At 40.2% G+C, this 19,226-nt stretch overlaps 2 protein-coding genes and 1 long non-coding RNA gene across 4 annotated transcripts; 2 read left to right on the top strand and 1 right to left on the bottom strand.

The window, feature by feature from the left end:
* The first annotated feature begins 74 nt into the window (after nt 1–74).
* On the top strand, nt 75–7,504 carry vrk3 (VRK serine/threonine kinase 3). 2 transcript variants are annotated; one of them, XM_063881640.1, is made up of 16 exons: nt 75–238; nt 998–1,212; nt 1,310–1,450; nt 1,626–1,679; nt 1,764–1,916; nt 2,665–2,805; nt 3,119–3,174; nt 3,264–3,330; nt 3,734–3,818; nt 3,894–3,996; nt 4,365–4,457; nt 4,573–4,705; nt 5,323–5,440; nt 5,904–5,962; nt 6,054–6,190; nt 7,002–7,504. In XM_063881640.1, the coding sequence occupies exons 2-15, from the start codon at nt 999–1,001 to the stop codon at nt 6,188–6,190; spliced, it is 1,554 nt and encodes a 517-aa protein (XP_063737710.1). In that variant the 5' UTR covers nt 75–238; nt 998; the 3' UTR covers nt 7,002–7,504. The 2 variants fall into 2 exon arrangements, with proteins under 2 accessions (XP_063737710.1, XP_063737709.1); XM_063881639.1 differs by having other exon boundaries at nt 1,298–1,450.
* Nucleotides 7,505–7,597: 93 nt separating this feature from the next.
* Nucleotides 7,598–19,219, bottom strand: LOC134863238 (rho family-interacting cell polarization regulator 1-like). The gene is made up of 17 exons (XM_063881638.1): nt 19,070–19,219; nt 16,031–16,118; nt 15,474–15,607; nt 15,269–15,347; nt 15,124–15,147; nt 14,987–15,040; nt 14,222–14,371; nt 13,761–13,824; nt 13,634–13,677; nt 13,418–13,543; nt 12,797–12,945; nt 12,569–12,677; nt 10,175–10,780; nt 9,718–9,962; nt 9,459–9,549; nt 8,967–9,060; nt 7,598–8,870 (listed from the first exon to the last, which is right to left on the bottom strand). The coding sequence occupies exons 3-17, from the start codon at nt 15,563–15,565 to the stop codon at nt 8,800–8,802; spliced, it is 1,998 nt and encodes a 665-aa protein (XP_063737708.1). The 5' UTR covers nt 15,566–15,607; nt 16,031–16,118; nt 19,070–19,219; the 3' UTR covers nt 7,598–8,799.
* Nucleotides 11,194–14,357, top strand: LOC134863242 (uncharacterized). The gene is made up of 3 exons (XR_010165638.1): nt 11,194–11,872; nt 12,592–12,708; nt 12,803–14,357. It is a non-coding gene; the product is annotated as an uncharacterized LOC134863242 (long non-coding RNA).
* Nucleotides 19,220–19,226: the final 7 nt, after the last annotated feature.

Genomic DNA, 19,226 nt, shown 5'->3' with positions numbered 1-19,226 from the left:
GGAAATGTATATTTTAGGATGAAGTATTGCTTCATGTGTTTAGAGCCCTCTTACTTAATTTAAAATGCCCCATGGATCAGCTGTGGGCTGGTTAAAGTTGTGTCTATAAATATGAAAGTGTTCATTTGGATCCAAACCAAAAGGGGGAGCACTTTCCCCACAGCCCCCAACCACAGGAGTGTTTATCCAGAAGAAGAAGAAGCTGCAGCATCAAACACAAACAGCCTGAGTTGGAAAGGTATCAGACACTTTTTTAAAATGATTTAGACAACTTTAAAACTCAATGTTGAAATACATTTTTTACTCGGAGAAAGGTTTCAATTTAATTCAAGGCTCAAATTCAGCAACAAGACCATACTTCCGCGTTCGTTCTGTTTTAGCTAGCTAACGTTAAGCTCTTTGGACATTGCATTGCTTTTTTTCTTAACACTGGTGTTAAGATAAAGAAACGTATACAACACACGAGCTTTAGCTTAAAGGTGTCCCTCTCTGCTAATGCTTACGTGAACTAGCTAATGTTTAACGTAAACTGAAGTTTTTTTTGTTCAGGATTATGTTGACATTATGAACTGACACAAGAGCAGTGTTATCTCTATTTTTACCCGAAGTATTTTCCGTTTTCACACAATAAAAATACAAATGTTCCGTAACATAAAGTGTAGTTAAATTAGATGTGTTTGTGGAGGGAAGAGTCACTGTTGCTATGGTAAAACATTATTAGAACGGTTATCTCTATGACAACGGACATCATTTTACAAGTTCACTTAAAACTAAACGATAGGAAACAATAATTGTTCAAAAAAGGATTCGTTGTTGACAATTCGATTCACATAATGAGTATTATTGTATTCTATTGCAAAGTATCATGCACTTTGCATTAACATCAACCAGGTTACACAACACTGGATTAAAATAGAAAACTGTATTGATCCCAAATACAATACTAGATGTATAATAATTTGTATGTATTTAACATATTATGTGTTTTGACCTACAGAATGCCTTTCCACTTCTGCCCCCAGTGTGGGATAAAGTTGCAGCCGGATTTCCGATTTTGTCCTTCATGTGGGGAGAAGCTTCCTGGTATTGTTGATGAATCTGGACCTGTGAGCCCGGTGACATCTTTAAGTCTCTCTCCAGCCAAAAAGGTTGAAGCAGTAGTTAAATCATTCCCTGTTTCTCTAGCAAGTTGTCAGCCCACAAGAAGTACAGGTACACATCTTTTCAGGGTTTTATATGAGTAAAGCATGGATGTTTCGACTTTGTGTGTTTTTTATCTTTGTGAATGTTTATTCAGTTTTTTCTTCAGCACATGGATGTAACACCTCATCTCTAGTTACGACTCGTCCTGCACTGCGGAAGCCACGAAACTCCCTTCGTCTGGAGAAGGAAGTTAAATTCAACATTAGCGATGTCACGCCACCTGTGGTGCCCTCCGCTATTTTCAAAGGTGATTTAAAACGGTCTGGAAGAAGTTACATATTGAGATAATGTGCTTTGAAATTTAATTTGCCATCACCATGCTCCAGGCAGCACATACCAGTGGTGCAGGTGTGAAAAAATAAATAAACATATTGAAAGTTGAAGCCTTTCCTTGGACAAAATGCTTGGATTTGTCTCAACAGATAATGGTGATGGATTGGTTGGTACTCTACCCAAGCAGCAGTCTCCTCGACCTGGTGAGCTGAAACTGAGCTGAAAATCTATTTCCTATCTTAGTTCTGTCTTCATGTTTCTTTCTCATTATTTGATTCCATTTGCAGGGAGGGGAAAGGCAAGAAGCTCCAACCCTGCTGATCAGGCAGAAGAGGGAAAGAGTCCGAATAATAAAACAAGTAGAGCGGAGGATGTAACAGTGCAGGGCCCTCCTGTGGCTGTCCTCCCCCCCTTTTCCTCCCCAAAGTCCCCATTAAAAGGTGAGCAACAATTATTATTGTATTTATTTCATTATCTATTAAGCGGCTGATTATTTTCCAGTCAATAAAATGTTAAAAGCTATTAAGTTTTATATGATTTAAAACAGAGAATCGGGAAATCTTTATATTTGAAAAGCTAAAAAGAGCCTTTTCAACGGTTTTTGAAAGGATAATTACTTTGAAATATAATCGATTATCAAACTAGATTGTCTGTCCATCAAATAATAAATAAGTCAACTTATTCTTGCAAATGTACACAACATTACTTGCTTATTTATCAAGTTTGCCAGTAATGTTCAGCCCCTCAATAGAGGCTGACCGAAGTTGGAAGATGGCAACTTCCTCCAGTTGTTGTGGAAATGTGAAACACTGCCACAATTTTACAGTTTGAGAAGCTGTTCATGTAGAAAAGTAGGAACCACAACATGATTCAGTTCTCAAGGGGTGGACCTGCATTTTAGATTCACAAAATATCACTCAGTTAAAAGGAGACACACGGTTGAATCTTAGCAGGTCACTTGGCTGATACAATTTGCATTATATAAGCTCAATGTAAATGAGACCATTTTCATGAGCGATTGTTAAGAGAGTTGAAGTGGGGACGATGTAGTTTTAACTGTGTCTGAGACATCAGTAAACCTATTCTGGTGATCTTGTTATGTTATCTGTGCATTCTTTTTTATGCCAGCGTCTCTTTGAAACATACAACGTATTTGGTCGTTTGTGTTTTTTGCATTTATCTTGACAGGAAAAAACAAATCTAAGAAAGCAAAGCATGCGTCTGCTGTGGAGCCGCTGCAGGAAGGCGAAGAGGTGACGGACACAGCGGGAAAGAAGTGGAAGCTGGTGAAACTGCTGAGTCAGAACACCACAGAGCTCCTCTATGAAGGTGAGACTGTCAGTGGAAATACTGGTTTGTATTCATATCATATTTCAGGAAAAAGAAAATGATTATTATTATACAGAAGTATTTATTCAAATTTTTAGCAAACTATTAAGACTTGTTTTTCACTCTTTCATTTACAATAAAGCTGTAAAACAAATTCTAAATATATATATTTATATGAAGTGGTTAAATTATGTACTTTGGTGCAGTCCTTCAACAGGATATCACAATAAAATCTTCCAAAAAATGTAAATGTACAGTAAAAAGGAGCCTGTATTGTCACAATTAAATAAAGTTGTTTTGTCCTTTTTTTCAGTTTTGCAAATACATTCACGATCCAATTCCAAGGAATCAAATCACATCCTCAAGCTGGTAAGTGCCGCCTCAACAGTCATGTTCTGTATTTCCGTTAACTTCCTTGAGTGACATCCTAAAGTTTATCTTATTTTTCTTTGCGTTAGGGCGCTAAAGATGGCAGAATCTTCACTGAGCAGAACTTTCTGCAGAGAGCTGCTAAACCTGCGTCTGGTGAGGGTTTCTTGTGGTTCAAGTTCAGCTCCTCAAATGTTTTACAAAAACAATGGTAATGTTGCTTTTAAAAAGGTGGTGAATTTCTATCTGTTATGAAGCCCATTAGGCCTACCATGGTTCATATTCCTTTTTATTACATTTATAGCAGAATTTATCACAGTTGATGACCTAGTGATGGATAGAAGTCAGAAGCAGAACCACCAACAGTCAGTGGTAACAGTTCTGGCAGTTTGTCACGTGATGTAGTTTCACAATATTCCTTAAAACATGTTTCCTTAATGTCCTAATCCATTTAGAGGAAAGTAGTTTTTTTCAAACAGGAGCATCTATAATCTTCCTTCATGTGTAATCAAAAATACTGAACCACATGTGATCATTAAAACAAATCGCCCCTCTGTAGTGGACAGGTGGATCAAACAGAACAAGATGGACTTCCTGGGGATTCCTTCCTGTGTCGGCTTTGGTCCTCATGCAGAATCCTACAGGTGTGAAGATTTACAAATACATTAAAAAAAGTTTAACATTCAGGTTTTTTATAAGTGTCTTTTTTTATTTTGTAGGTTTCTGATTTTCCCCAACATGGGCCAGTCTCTCCTGTCCGTCATGGAGGAAGAAGATGAGCTGCTGTCGGAGAAAGCTGTCCTTCAGCTCGCCTGCAGAATAGTGAGTGGCACCTTTTTAAACTTGATTTTTGATCAAATACCTAAACTTATCAGGTCATTTCTGGCCTAATTCTCCTTACATGGACGACTTACACCTGTTACATTAATATTCTCAGGGAACATCAAACTTCCTTCAACTTGAACTACATCATTTATACATCTGTTTTTATTTCACTACATGTTCACTGTTGCACACGTGTTTGTAACTTGTCTTGTCTCTTGTTCTGTATCAGTTTTTATATCTTGTTGAAGTGTCTTATAATTGATCCTGCCTATCATATCTCTTATCTAAATCATGACTCCGATCTCGAAGCAGAACTGTTATTTCCCCCTTGCTTGATAAACGCTGACATTGGTTTCTTCTTGCAGTTAGATGTGCTGCAGTATATCCATTCAAATGAGTACGTTCACGCTGACATAAACGCAGAAAACATTTACATCAAACCAGGACAAAAAACACAGGTGAGGACATTTCGCAGTACAAACTATAATCTGTCAGTATCCATGATTTGAAATGCTTTTTACATTACTCTTTGCGTGTGTGCTTGTGTGTGTGTGTGTGTGTGTTTTGGGTTAGGTATACCTGGTAGGATACTGCCATGCCTTCAGGTACTGTCCCGGCGGAAAACACGTGGAGTACCGGGAGGCCAGCCGAACGCCACATGAGGGCAGCGTGGAGTTCATCAGCCTGGACGCACATAAAGGAGCAGGTCAGTCCCTCCTCTGGACTCCTTTCCCGCTAACGCCAGCCAATCAGACGCCGTTTAACTCCGCAAGCTAGTGTACACTCAACACTCCCAGATTAATTGACATGAGCAGCAGCTGCCCTGCTCCCACAGTCCATCTGTCTGCACACACAGGCTTCACATTATAACACTGATCTGGTATTTCTTCTTTTGAATGATTTTCCTTTAGTGTGAAAGGTTCTTTCAATATCTGGCATGTTTAATATGGGAACCACAATAATTAGGTGTTCTCTACATCTGAGGATTGCTTTGATGTTACAGGGTGACTGTGAGGGAAAACAGATGTAGTCATCTCTGCCTGTGTGTGTGTGTGTGTGTGTGTGTGTGTGTGTGTGTGTGTGTGTGTGTGTGTGTGTGTGTGTGTGTGTGTGTGTGTGTGTGTGTGTGTGTGTGTGTGTGTGTGTGTGTGTGTGTGTGTGTGTGTGTGTGTGTGTGTGTGTGTGTGTGTGTGTGTGTGTGTGTGTGTGTGTGTGTGTGTGTGTGTGTGTGTGTGTGTGTGTGTGTGTGTGTGTGTGTGTGTGTGTGTGTGTGTGTGTGTGTGTGTGTGTGTGTGTGTGTGTGTGTGTGTCCGTCCGTCTCAGCCCCGTCTCGACGCAGCGACCTGCAGTCTCTGGGCTACTGCATGCTGCACTGGCACACAGGGACGCTGCCGTGGACTCAAATCACTCATCCGGACCAGGTGGCCACGCAGAAACAGAGGTGAGAGAGTTGTTTCAGCGCTGCAATCATAAGTCACCTTATATTAATGTTGTAGATGTTCTTTAAAAAATAATTGGCAATTATTTTTGATCAATTCATACATCGTCAATTGCATTTCTCATCCAAATTGATGATTAAATAATTGTTTGTATCTCCTGCTCTTTGTCGTGTCATATTTAGATTCATTCTTTTGGGTTTTGGACTGGCAAAACAAGACATTTTAGGACTTCAACTTGGACATTTCAGTTTCTTAACTAATTTCTGCCATTTCATAGACCAAACCAAAACAATCGTTAGTTGGAGCCTTGGAGTTTATAATTGAAACGTTTAAAGTCAACACACCTTTGAATGGCCATAGAAATTCAGATTTGTATCAACATACCTGCATAACATGAACGTATAAGATTAAGTTAGTGGTTGAATATAAAGGAAATGCAAATTAATCGAAGTTTTCTCATTGTAGGTACATTGAGGATGTCCCTGCTCTGTTGAGCCACTGCTTTGAGAAGAAGAAAGTTTCCAGTGAGTTAAAATGTTGTTATACAACACATAACCTGTGAGAGTTCATGTGCATTTTGTGCTGATATATATCTGTGTTTGTTTCACGTTGAAGGTTCATTTCAAGCGTACCTCACTAACGTGATGACTCTGCAGTACACCGAGCAGCCGGACTACTCAGCACTGAAGGCCGGACTCAGCGCCGCGCTACTGCAGCTGGGTGGGGCACCAGACCAGCCTCTCAGTTTTTAGGTGAGGACGTAATTGATCTGCAACTTAGGTACAAGACCTTCAATTACCTGATGCTTTTATCCAAATCACTTACAATTAGTGCAATAAACCATGACGATAACTCAGAACAGTAAGAAACCTGCAGGTTGCTTCAAATAAGCCAAACTGTTGTTAGTGCTGGTGCATTAGTTTGAAATGAGCTCAAACCCATTAAGTACTACCATTTATAGTGTGTGTGTGTGTGTGTGTGTGTGTTCGGTTTATCGACCAATGTGCAGGCAAAACATATAGGTTCAGACAGTTAGTGCAGTTGTCTTTTTTTAACATTTAAATGGATAATTAGGATTATTTCAAAGTGAGTTTTAGGTGGGGTTTATCCACAATTAGTCGGCATGCCTCCAGTTTGGAGAAACAGACAGGTGTCATAGCAAAGAAGTTAAGCAAAACAATGCCGTGGACAGGGGCAACATGTGATTTTAACCACCTTAAAGAAACAATATCATTTTAAGAGTAGGACATATTTAGAGAGTTTATGTTTGAAAAATAGTGTACTCTCAGTTTGAGGGTTGATTTGTATGAAGGGATGTTTTGTAGCTGCCCCGGTTCACAGCAGTACATTGCTTTGCTCCTGAAATGTTAGGTTTGTATAGAATGAAGTTCCCAAATAGTTAAGTTGTAAGAAAAGTGGGAAACGTGCACTCCCATCCCCAGGGCGATTGAGACCTGTGCCAGAGGAAATGTAGACCTAAATATCAAAGTGTTTCTGAAAGTGAGGCCTCTTAGGCATTCTGTGTGATAATATTAATATATCTATACTGTGTTTTAATTTCAGAGAAATTGAAGAAAGAGGCGACTATTTGGAAGATTTTAAATATTTTTTTATTATGCTGTGTTTTACTTGTGAATTATTGCACTGAAGCCGAGTCTTTTACTGTTCAATGTGTTCATTCGTGCTAGGTGAAAGGGTTTTGATTGGATTTTTTTTGGGTGTGGTTTTTCATATTCATAGCACAGTGTTTTAAACAATGCAAGGTCAGCGTTAATCTCATTTCAATGTTAGTGATGCAAGTTTTCAATAGTTGACGCAGATTTGGGTTTTCTTGGAATCTTGTCCCAGGGTTCCTCTTCTGCTAAACGTTTCCTCAAGATGAGCCAACAGACGTAGATCCACCCTTCCTTATATGTAGGCACAGTTTATTTGCCTGTATAAAAAGCAATATTGTATTTATAGCAGTGCCTTAGTGTCCTCTATCAAAGAGCACAAGAAAGGCTCTGTAATTCATCCAGAAATCTTGAGTTTAAGGCTTGTTAACAAATAAATTGTGTTTGAGTAAATGTTGGGGTTTTTTTTCACTTTTTGTTGTGAAGTTTTTTGTACTACCCCAGAGATAAGACAGGCTGACTCATTCAACACAACAGCAGACATGGTCATTTTAAAGAAACCTTTATAAAGTTTAAACATTTCTGAACATAAACATTTCAAGACATATACAATTCTTTATATGAAACAGTAAATATCTCTTATTGTGCACACTCTTAAAGTAATTCAGAAAATAAACACTGTTATCTTTAGCCTGATCTCTTCTGTCGTTGCATTTTAAAACCTTACATCTCTGTCACTTGAGGCACTTTCTGAATGTCGAGGCTTTTGTAGAACAACGTAAAGCATGATGCTGAAGGACTATAGCGCCCCCATGAGGCGGCTTCTGTACACAGCTGCAGACCTGATGGCTGCCTGCAGTGGAGCCTGGCTTACACACGCTTTTATACAGACATGCTGGCAGTGTGAGGCAGCTACACATGCAGGTTTAAATATAGTTTTACACTGCAGGTTGTTTTCATGTTGGACCAGAATGAGCTCTGAGCAGAAACTCAAAAGTGTTTTTATTCAGTCCTTATGTTACTTATGTTCCTGGTGAGGGTCAAATGTAACTTCTGCTCTTGTGTACTTTTGAGTAATTAACTCTCGACGATGCGTAAATTAAAAGATCCTGTTTTGTATATGGGATTGTGTCCACAGCACAAAATGTAAATCTTTAGACAAACACCACATGCTCACACAGTGGAAAGAGCTCTGAGCTTTACACTGATTTAACACTGAAAATCATAACTTTAAAAGTTGTTTTATATCCACAAATACTGACAGTTTTGAATGCAACTCAGTGATTGTTTGTTACTCTGTAGATTGAAAAACTCCATTAACTTGAAATTATAAAACCATTTAAAAAAACTATTAGATTACTTCAAAATATGCACTGTAATAAAGCCAAAAACAAGGCCGCTTTAAGCTGTTCCTGAAATGTTTTTGACATTACATTTTCACATGACAGGAACAGTTTATTTAAGTGTAAACTAAGTGGTATCCTGCTTTCACTCAGGCAACGTGATGAGGAACATGTTGAAAGAAAATGACGTTTGAAGAGGGACTTCAAAACGCAGAAACCTGGAGGTTTATCGTTCTTGGTCAGAACAAGGCAAATATGTGCACAAACCCGGCCGGAGCGGACGAGCTTGTTTGTCTGAGCAGAAAGTGGAACATCCTCAAGGCCTCCGATACCGCAGTGTGATAGGGAGATGGCATGAGGAGATCAGAGTGGGAGAAATGGTTTAGCCATGGCTCCTCCGTGTCCTTAGAAGACTGTAGTAGCCAAATGTTTGGGAGTGGAGGGACGCTCCTCCTGGCCATGAGACACGTCCTCTCCTTAAGGATTAAACAGGGGGAATTAACACATCTCTCTCGCCTGCAGTGCTGTGGTCACATGAACGACTGCAGCCTCTGTTTACAAACGCCTCTCACCGTTTTGATTTTCTCCCTTTTTCTCGCTGTCATCTTCCTTCTCGTCAGGCATCTCTATCTGACACAGATCCTGCGCGTCCTCCACGCTTGATTCCTTTAAAAAAAAAAAAAGAAGAGTGTTTTGTCTTTGAAGTTGCATCAGACATGTTTCCAATAGGTATTATTCTTGGGGTGGTTCTCCTCAGAGTCATCTAATAGTAACACATTTAATTAGATCATCTGGGATTTCTTTTAATATAATAACTCATTCTTCATGCTGTTCAGTTTTGTACCCACAGCTCCCATGCCTAACGCACAGTGTCTCTCCTCTCTCTTGTGCCTACAACGCAGCCACTCAACTTTATGAAAATGAATCCCAGTGGAACAAACCTAAATAGAAATAATCTTATAGGCAATGAGGCTGACTTTTAGAGACTTTTGAAGCTAGCTATGATAAATGTATATATAAACAATATAAACACGGGTTAATAAGACCTTAATCGGACAGATTACCTGTGATTCAGAGAAACGATCTTCATCTGAGTTCCTGAATCCTTCGGGAGCTTCCATAAGGATCTGCAGACCGTCTGCCTCCTCGTCATCGCTGCAGAGGTACAACACAGGGACATACATGGTGGGTCAAAATTAAACACCATAACATACACTGAGGGAAACATTCAAACCCAAGATTCAGGATAGAATGAAAATGGAATTGTTTTAGTGCCAAATACTTGACAGGCTCGGGCAGCAGGCAATGATCACTGACACTGACCTTCCTCCAGAGGCAAATCTCTCCTCCTTTTCTTGTTCCTCCACATTCTTGTCATCCATTTTGATTTTGTTCTCTTCATGTTGCCCAGCATCCTCCTCCTTTTTGTCTTCTACTTGCTCTTCATGTCCTCCCTCTTTTTCCTCTTCCTCCTCATCTTCCTCGAGGTCAGAGCAGTTGAGGAAGTCGAAACTTTCAAGAGCCGTCTCGACCTCTAGATTGAAACTAGAAGAAACTGGAAAAGGAACCTATGGAGAAAACAAAGCTGTGTTTAAAGTTATGGTATAAGGTGTTTTTTATTCATCAAAAAATGATGTTATGTTTTTTGCTTGTTACTTTGTTGTTTTGTGTTACCCTTTGTGTATGAAAAAGGCTATACATATAAAGTATTATTGACTGATTAAAAATCACCATCAACACAATCAACTGCACAAAAAACAATGGAGTGAATGAAGCTCACCGCTGGAGGGTCCTGCGGTTGTTTTGACTCCTGGACGGACTGGCTGTGTGTCTCTGATGCTTCGTCCTCTGCTGCTTCAGTGGTGCTGTCCTTTGTTTCTGCTTCAGTCTGTCCAGCCTGCATTGGCGAGTCCTCAGACTGTTTTACCTCCTCTGCGGAAATACACACATGTGGGACGCCACTTTCGGACAAATCCTGAGTGGACGAAGCATCTACAGAGTACACGTCGGGGCAGGAGCAGCTCAGGTCTGCTGAAGTTTCAGAGAGATCCGCTGACTGGATAGACGCTCTATCAGCAGAAGTACAGTCTGCACTGTGAGAGCAGGAAGTCAGCAGGTGGCCGTTGGGAACCGCGTCCGTCTGAGAGAAAACCTCCCCGGCTTCAGTCTCGTCCTCCTCCTGGTTGGATGAGAGCGATGGCGTTGAGGCGCTGGACTTGTGTGGCGTGATGGACAGCTGAGAGGTGAGCGTGGTTTGCAGCATGTTGGAGGCCGTGAGCCTCTGAGCGTGGTGAGCGAGCGCCGGGCTGGACGAGTCGTCGGAGGATTCGGACGAGTTGGACCAGACGGTGCCGTTCTCCACCTCCCCCTGCCGCTTCAGCAGAGACTAGACAGGAAACACGGAGAACATTAATTTAAGGCCCAAAGGTATGTCCACATACTTCAGGATTACAGATTTTAAGAGCATGTTGGTTATCAAACTACATCACAAAAAAGGAAATGAGTTAGGGTTGCAACTAAAGATTATTTTCCTTATTGATTCATCTGCAGATTATTTCTGGATTAATGGTTGGTCAATAAAATGTCCGAAAATTGTGAAAAATGTCTCAAAGTCCGAGGGGAAGTTTTTAAAGACGTTAGGTAATATAATATAAAACACAGAATAGGTAGAAAACTGCTTTTTGTACTATTTCTGCTTGAAAAATGACTGGAAAAATGTAATGATAGTGCTGACATCAATTAGTCCATTAGCAGCAAAAATAATTGCCAACTCTTTAGACAATTGATATGGTCATTTATCAAGAGAAATGTCAAACCTTTTCCAGCTTCTTAAATGTGAGGCTATTATTTGATTAATGCCATTGTAGTTTTTCTTATCTTTCTCTAGTCTATGAGTCTCATGAGAGGGACTGAAAAAGCCTTTTCTGGCCATTTTTGCTTTAAAATCCCTGAATCGATAATCAGAAAGATGGTGTTTTTTTCGATCGATTAATCGACAAATCATTTCAGCTGTTAAATACAATGCATTTGATAAATACAAATTCCCTGATCCAGTTTTCTTGACCCCCCCCCTCCTTGAAGAACTAGTCACTTGATTAATTGACAAAGGCACTGATCATTTAGTTGCCGTCAAAATCTTATGAATAATCACAGAACACATTATGTGGTTTGATTGAATTATCAAAATCAAAATCACCAACAAAATCATCACATTGCATCTCACAAAATGTCTGTGATTGTCTTTTTCAATTTAGATTTTACATATCATTTTTTCATTTTCTTATTATCAATCTGTTTGGTCACTCTAAACTAAACTACAACTACGTCCCAACACACCGACTGTACTGAGGTGAATCTGGGTGTACTGCGGCTCAATTCGCAACGTAAGGGCGCCGTCCTGTCCGCCATGACTTCGTGGAGCGCGTCCACCAGCGAGCGACTCGGCCTGGGCCTGCCTTGAGGCGTGCTCTTCAGCGAGGTGAGGAAGAGGAGGGACATATTGGAGCTCTACTCAACCACTATTAAACAGCTACAAGGACCACAGCTCTGCTCACACATGCTGCTGTCACACGCCGCGCTACCGCTATCATTCATTCTCCTCGCATTAGGCACGGCACTACTCCCAAAGCCACATGTCCTCACACACAGTGCTCCGTGAACACACTCACAAACATCAGAGCTACCACTACACACAAAGCAGTGGGGGAGTAGCTGAAATAGAAATGGATAAAATAAACAGTGTCTATATGTTGGAACAATGAATAGTAGCAAACGGTGGTGGAAGAAGCATTCAGATCATTTCCTCTAGCAAAAGTAGAAATACTAACCTCCATTAGAGGTAAAAGTCCAGACTTTAAAATGTTAATTAAGTAAAAGTAGAAGTATTATAAGCTAAATGTACCTAAAGCATCTAAGCTGTGTACTATTATTGCACTGTTTTAGCAGAACTACATCATTTTATATAAGCTTATCACTTGGTTTAGGTAAAACCTTTGAGTATAGGTGTAAAGTGACAATAAACAGGAATACTCAAAGAGAGTACGAGTACCAAAGTTGAACTACATTACAGTACTTGACAGAATGTACTTCGTTACTTTCGACTACTAGTAGTTAAGGGTTTAGGACAGGGGCCAGGATAAATAAAATGAAGGTGAATAAAGTTAATGTGACTCACATAAAACACCTGCTCCCGCATAGAGGGCGTGTCAGGAGGGCTCTGATTGGACAGCAGCCGCTTGGTGACTGTACTGGTGGAGGACGTCTGGTCGTCCTTATCAAAAGGACTAAAAGACAACGCAAAAAGCAGGACAAAGAGTGAGAAACTGAACAAAACACAACTGAACAAACATGGTAAAAGTGTTGAATTATACAAATAATAATGGCTAAATAGACGTTTAATTACCTCCAGGTCACCTCAAGGTTCAGCTTCACCGTCCCGAGGTCGTTGATGTCCACGGCGAGCGTCTGGGGCAGCGGGCAGAATAGGTCGAGCATCTCGCAGGACACACTGCCCACCACCACGTGATTGGCCAGGCTCTTCAGCTCTGTCACCTTGATAAACAAAACAGGCAAAACCTCAGAAAGAACTAAAAAAAAACAACAAGTGAATCCATTGGATTTTTACGTTGAATTTGAGATTATTTCAGAAAAACTAAGCTCTACGGCAAACAAATAAACAAAACTTTTTGTCTTTTTTAAAGCTTAAATGCAATAGCAGGTTGTTTCAGTCTTGTGTAGCCACTTGTTTGCAAATGGATTTTTTAGGGACACATGAAAGCTTTCATGATTGCCGAGAAAATTTACAAGAAAGAAACAAATGTGTATTTTGTGCAACTGAACACAAAATCCACAACAAATGCAACATACTATATATACTGCTGTTCGAGTCACATAAGCTAGAATGTAAATATTTAGCTTTTTTTTTAAAATAACACTTTGAATTTGTGGTTTTTAATGTTTTTGTTGAATTTGTTTATTATGACAAACACGCTAGCCATGCCCTTTTAAAATCTGATTTCATTACCTTGATTGACAGCAGTTCTGTGACGAGAGGCAGGAAGATGTACTCTTCACCATCCCATATCTGCTTGTTGCTGACTTCCACGCGGCCTCGTAGCCTCCAGCGCTGACGCCCATAGCGCATTAGAACCTGATAGAGCCAAAAACAGTGAATGTGATTCAGTACACACAGAGACTCCATCACAATCTGTACACAAGTCCTTGTGTTTGTGATTCTTACCTCATACTGGTCACCAGCACAGAGCCGTGCGAAGCCAGCGAGGCCTGAAAAGGACCAGAAAACTGAGAACTGTGCGACGGCAGAGCGGATGAAAACAGTGGTAGAAAAGTGGTAGAAAGTGACTCACCCTTCATCTTGACATGAAATTCTCCCATCTGGCTTTCTAATTCACTCTCAAGAGAGCACATGTGCTGCAAGGACAGATGGAGGCACAGGTTTGAATAATTTAACAGAGATTTGTATTTACTGCACACATCAATCATCAATCAACTTGGATTTATATAGCCCAATGTCAAAGATTTGTCTTAGGGGGATTCACAGACTTTACAGAAAAAATGTAAGGAAAAACTCCCCCCAAAAACCCCACCATAAAAGGGAAAAATGAAAGAAACCTCAGGGAGAGCCATAAAGGAGGGATCCCAGAACTGACTGACATGGATTAGGTGTTGTATGTATAGAATAAACACCATATTAAATGACAGCATAGAAAATTAAAATGAGAAGTGTGAATGTATATTTAAATGAAGGATCTAGTAGGATGTCACAAAGCTTCCAGGTGCCGCCAGAAAAGAAATAATGTCTGCTCACCTCAGTGCACTCCCTGTAGCCCTTGTTGGCTTCACTCAGGCTCTCTCTGGCCTCCCGGCTGCCGGTGGCCACGTTAAAGGCCGCCACCATCTTACTCGCTCCGTCACGCAGTCGCCGCTGTATACAATAAGCATCGTACAGCTCCTCAACCTGCAGAAGCAAATATTATAATATAGTTTATTTGTACAGAGCTTAACAAAGAACATATAAAACAAAACACACACTCAATACATTACACAAAACGTTGACGAGGCATGAGAAAAGAAAGGAATAAACTTAAAACCATGGATTATCGCTCTGTACTCTCAACATCGAGAATAGAGTGCAGTGTTCCTCAATAGTTGAGAATGAAAATAAACGTTAAAAATCACAGAACAAATGATAAGAACGCCTTTTGATAATTTGTATTGGAATAGTGGTAGTTTTATTGGTACATCTTTTCATTTTCTGAAAAAGCTCAAATGTTCAAAACTATATATTTTAAAGAAATAATTCCAGCCCTATTGAGCAATGTCAGCTTTTCACAGCACCGACACAATATCAAATTATAAAGGAAACATTAGCACTCATTTAAAGTTGTGTTTGTGTCAGTTTAATGAATTTAAGTCCAATATTAATTCTCTTTTAGCTCTGATGTGGTTTACTCCAACTCCTGAGGGAAATATCTGGCAGTGTTTGATCCATTGTTTAATATAAATGTTGATGAGTGCAGCATCAAGGTAAAAGATCATCATATTATTTAATCATGTCTTTATGTATACACACCTTGCTGAGGTGGAACTCCAGGCGGCGCATAAACCTCTCTATGGCTTTCACTTGCTATAAAAAAAGAAAGGAATGATAATACAGCAAGTCTTTCATTTATAGTTTCAATGTGATGCACAGGTGTGAATGAAACTCACCTTGTCCAGCTCATACAAAGACCCCTGGAAAAAGAGAAAAACAGTATTTAGCATCACAAAGTGTCAGATTAACATGCTGACTACCAGCCTGGTGCTGAAAGGATGTCAGCACTGGTGTGACTGGTTTGACTGCAGGAGCTCTCACCAGACGACCGTTCCTCTTGTTCTCTCGTGACTGCTGACCCAGACTGTCCAGCTCCAGCTGGTGGACCTGCAGGTACGACCTAACAACAACACAAACACGTCACTGTTTAATCCTCATTTTCAAAAGCAGACGCATTCAGTAAATGTCCACCTGTCAGTCCTGCAGTGGACTCAATGCAAACAGAGCCTGCAGTGTGTTTACTCACTGTAAGCCTCGTCGTAAGGCAGCGTAGACCTCATCCAGCCGCTCGGGCTGCGGGGTTTTAGTGGGTGGCTGTTTGGTGGAGCCTGTGAACATCCTGCTTCCTTACAAGGCACGTTTCTCTAGGATCAAACAGGCCTGAGGGAGGGAGAGGAACATGGGCTTGTTTCTGATAAGACCTTCAGGGTTATTTCAAGAAGCACATTTAAAATAGGCAGCAAGGAAAACTGGCATGGGACGATATGGAAATATCATGCAAAGACTATCCTGGCCAAAATAAATGTGATACACAATATTATCCTCATAATCATGAAGATATGATGAAACTCGAAAAAAAAGCACTTAAAATACAGGAATCATACTGATAGGATACATATTTCTAAGTTAAGAAACAATCCTATATAGGCTAATCCTTAATCATAAAGTCCAAACAAATAAAAATAGGAACATTTTTATTTTGAATGTTAATTTTTTGTATTTTCTATTTAAATCCTACTTTATTTTTCCCTTTTCTACAATGATGCCAAGGACAGAGAGCGAGACGGAAATATTTCTGCTCACCTGCGGAGTGGAGAGAGATTGTCACTATTGTAGCATGCTTGGAGAGTTGAGTGTAGCGCTGTGGCTTCAACAAACCCAAGGACATGTCCTGTAATTATGCAAAAAGGAGACATTAGAGACAGAAATGTCACGCTTTAGTTCTTACCTCACTGTACCTGACAGTGCTCCTGTTCTGTGATTATCAGGGACTCTCATAATTACAGAAGTCACTGCAGAAAAAAATGTGAAAGGGGGTGGGGGTGAAAAAACACTCTTACACTTCCTTGATTTGTGCCACATTGTTTTGTTTAAAAGTCTGAGACTGTGAAAGACACACACACAGCAACCACAGTGGCCACAATGTGCTTCTCTTCCTCTTCCTTTCCTACTTCTCCAACCCCTCCACATCCAGCAGCAGCGCACAGGAAGTCTCATGGCTGACTCTACACAGGAAATTCTACACAGAAGTTTGGACGGAGAATCGAAAAACTATCCCTCCGCTGTTGGCGCCAGGGTGTAAAACTTGAAGCCTTTTTTTACTCCAAGATAAACCAGTAAATGTGTGGATTAGCAGCAGACAGGGGAAACTATAGGAAGAGAGGGTCGCATATGGGTTTATCTAGTCACAAAAGAGATTACAGATTTAAAGCAAACTAAAGCTGTAAAGCAGGAAACAAACCCATATTAACACATGGGAACATGTGAACACACTGTGAATGAGCCCAAAGCACAGGTCAGAGTAGTGACATCTGCTGCCCATTGTCTCAAACCAAACACAAAATCAGGAGAGAAATTATAAACATGGGATTAAATATTCCACCTGTTGGTAAGAAACACACACATGGGTTTTACATGATCAAAGTTTGACAACATTGCTGACATGAGAGTAAACTGTAAACACCCTGCTGTGTCTCTACGTTCTCCTGGACGTTGGCTCGGGGTGTAGCATGCCGGGGGTTCAGCTAAACCGCTAATCTGCACTGCACACTGGGAGGATTAACTGGAGTTGCTCAGGGGTCAGAATGAGGCAAAGAAAAGATGCCATACCAGAGAGCCTTTACGTTAAAAAACACCACACACACAACTACAGCAGCACCACATCCTGTTCTTTGGACCTTCATCATGATTTCAATTTGCACGATAAACACATCAGGCAAGATTGCTATAATGCACTCAGGAATTGTATCAATGATTTGGTTTTATCGATGCCTTTTGCGTTTAGTTAAACGTTCACGAACAATGTATTCAGGCAATATTAGAATAGTTTTTAATTCAATTAGTTTTCGGTTAAAGTTTTGACTTAACTTTTAATTTTGTTTCCTTTTAGTGAGTTTTCCGGGGTGCAAAGTCATAATGGTGATACACAGATTTTTTACTCTCCCACCCACCCATAAATAGCTCAGCGGCTTTTAGTAATATTAATGATTCTGAATGCCAATTAGTTCTCTGTCTGATGTGCTTTTATCACCCCCCTTACATTAGAGATCATTAACTGGATTAATCCTCTCCTCAGAACGGCGGGAACAAAGAGGACACTGTTTCCAATCACCTCACAAGACTGGACTTTTGTCTGAAAAAAGTCTTTGGTGCTTTCACTGCATTCACATGCAGTCTTGTTCCGCCAGAAGTCTGGGCCTACAACCATTTCAGATAGGGCTGAAAATAAAAATTATATGTATTATCAAATGATCTGCCGATTGTTTTCTAGATATATCCGATTCATTGTTAAATATCCTTCCCAGTGTCATTAAGTCTTGTGTGTTTGTCAGTCTTCAACCAAAAGATATTCATATTAGAAGGACATAAAACAGAGAAAAGTAGGGAAATTCCATATTTGAGAGGGTTGAAATTTTGCATGAAAAATGTATTTAATATCAAATTAACTGCAGATTATTGTTTTGTAGATCGTCTGTTGGATAAATCAGCTAATAGTTGCAATTACAGAATCATTTCTATTATGATTACTTTAAAACATTATTTTACAACTTATTTTATTAATTGATCAATTATAATATTCCCCAACTGTGTTAAACATCGTTTAAGTTATCATTTTATGCGATGATGTCTGGTGGTTTTAGTCTCTCAAATGTGGAGATTTCCAGCTTTTCTCTGTATTATAGCATGTTAACTGAATACAGGTTGAACTGACACAACGAAACAAGACATTTAAAGATATCTCCTCGGACTCTGAGGAGCTGGGATGGGTATTTTAAACTATTTTCCAACATTTCATAGTCCAAAAGATCCATCTAATAATCTAATAAACAATCAGCAAATCAATGAATAGTCAAAAATTGTAAATTGCAGTCCCAAAAAGAATTGATCTGACTAAATCCCCTACCCAAACAAGTGTTTAGTGTACGCTTGTCATCATACAAAATGGTGAAAGAAAGTCATGCATGTGACGTTTGGAGATTAGACATAACCATTACTGGAAGTGATTAATTTCCTCACGACTAGTTGATCCACTAATCGACTAACTATTGTTGCATTAGTGCAGATATAAATAACTACGTAGCTCACACCCCATTAGACCCGGTTACATCAATACTTTGTTGTGTGTTTGAGGAGGAGGAAGAGGAGGAGGATGCGGGGTAATGGTGTTACAATAAAATGCAACCACTTCTACTCCAGATTACTGGATTACCCGGCGGCAGCAGCAGGCCACTGAGGCGGATCAACACGTTCATACATCACGGTCCTTACTCCAAGTAACAACGCAAAAGGATGGGGCTCAGAAAAGCTAATTTAGGGAGAAAAACTGTGTCGTCCAGATTTGGTATTCCGCACATATCCAACCCCAGCCCCCGGAGCTCATCACAGGCCACAAAAAAAGTCCACCTCCGTCTTCAACAGGACCCCCAAAACCCTGCTGCCTGAAATGGACTATCCACACAACAAAACACCAAAAAACAGCACGGAAATACTCGGATAAAGCCAATCACAGCCAGTTTGGTGGATATAATTTGGAAAACATCACAGGAAAGCAACTTGGTCGGACGGACTCAAAAAAAACCCTTCTTGTTGTTGTGACCTTGTCGATTAAAAGCATCCTCTTACCTCTGATTTTATGTCCGACACACCGGATAAAACGACCGGGGTCTCATTTCCGACACGATGCTCCACACAGTTTGCAGAGGTTTACAGTTATTCTGGGCGCTGTCCCTCTCCTTGATTCGCAGTTTTTTGTGTCCACAGTCAAACTGGCAGCAGCTAC

This window comes from Eleginops maclovinus, chromosome 4, assembly GCF_036324505.1.
Source record: "Eleginops maclovinus isolate JMC-PN-2008 ecotype Puerto Natales chromosome 4, JC_Emac_rtc_rv5, whole genome shotgun sequence".
NCBI classification, from domain to species: Eukaryota; Metazoa; Chordata; class Actinopteri; order Perciformes; family Eleginopidae; genus Eleginops; species Eleginops maclovinus.
This window is presented reverse-complemented; position numbering and strand designations above follow the sequence as displayed.

Coding starts and splice junctions, on each gene's coding strand:
- vrk3 (XM_063881639.1), top strand. CDS start 999: ATGCCTTTCCACTTCTGCCCCCAGTGTGGGATAAAGTTGCAGCCGGAT. Junction 2,806..3,118: donor CACAGAGCTCCTCTATGAAG/GTGAGACTGTCA, acceptor CCTTTTTTTCAG/TTTTGCAAATACATTCACGA. Junction 4,706..5,322: donor GGACGCACATAAAGGAGCAG/GTCAGTCCCTCC, acceptor CGTCCGTCTCAG/CCCCGTCTCGACGCAGCGAC.
- LOC134863238 (XM_063881638.1), bottom strand. CDS start 15,565: ATGTTCACAGGCTCCACCAAACAGCCACCCACTAAAACCCCGCAGCCC. Junction 12,946..13,417: donor CAGAACTGCTGTCAATCAAG/GTAATGAAATCA, acceptor TTGTTTATCAAG/GTGACAGAGCTGAAGAGCCT. Junction 9,963..10,174: donor AACCGCAGGACCCTCCAGCG/GTGAGCTTCATT, acceptor TTTTCTCCATAG/GTTCCTTTTCCAGTTTCTTC.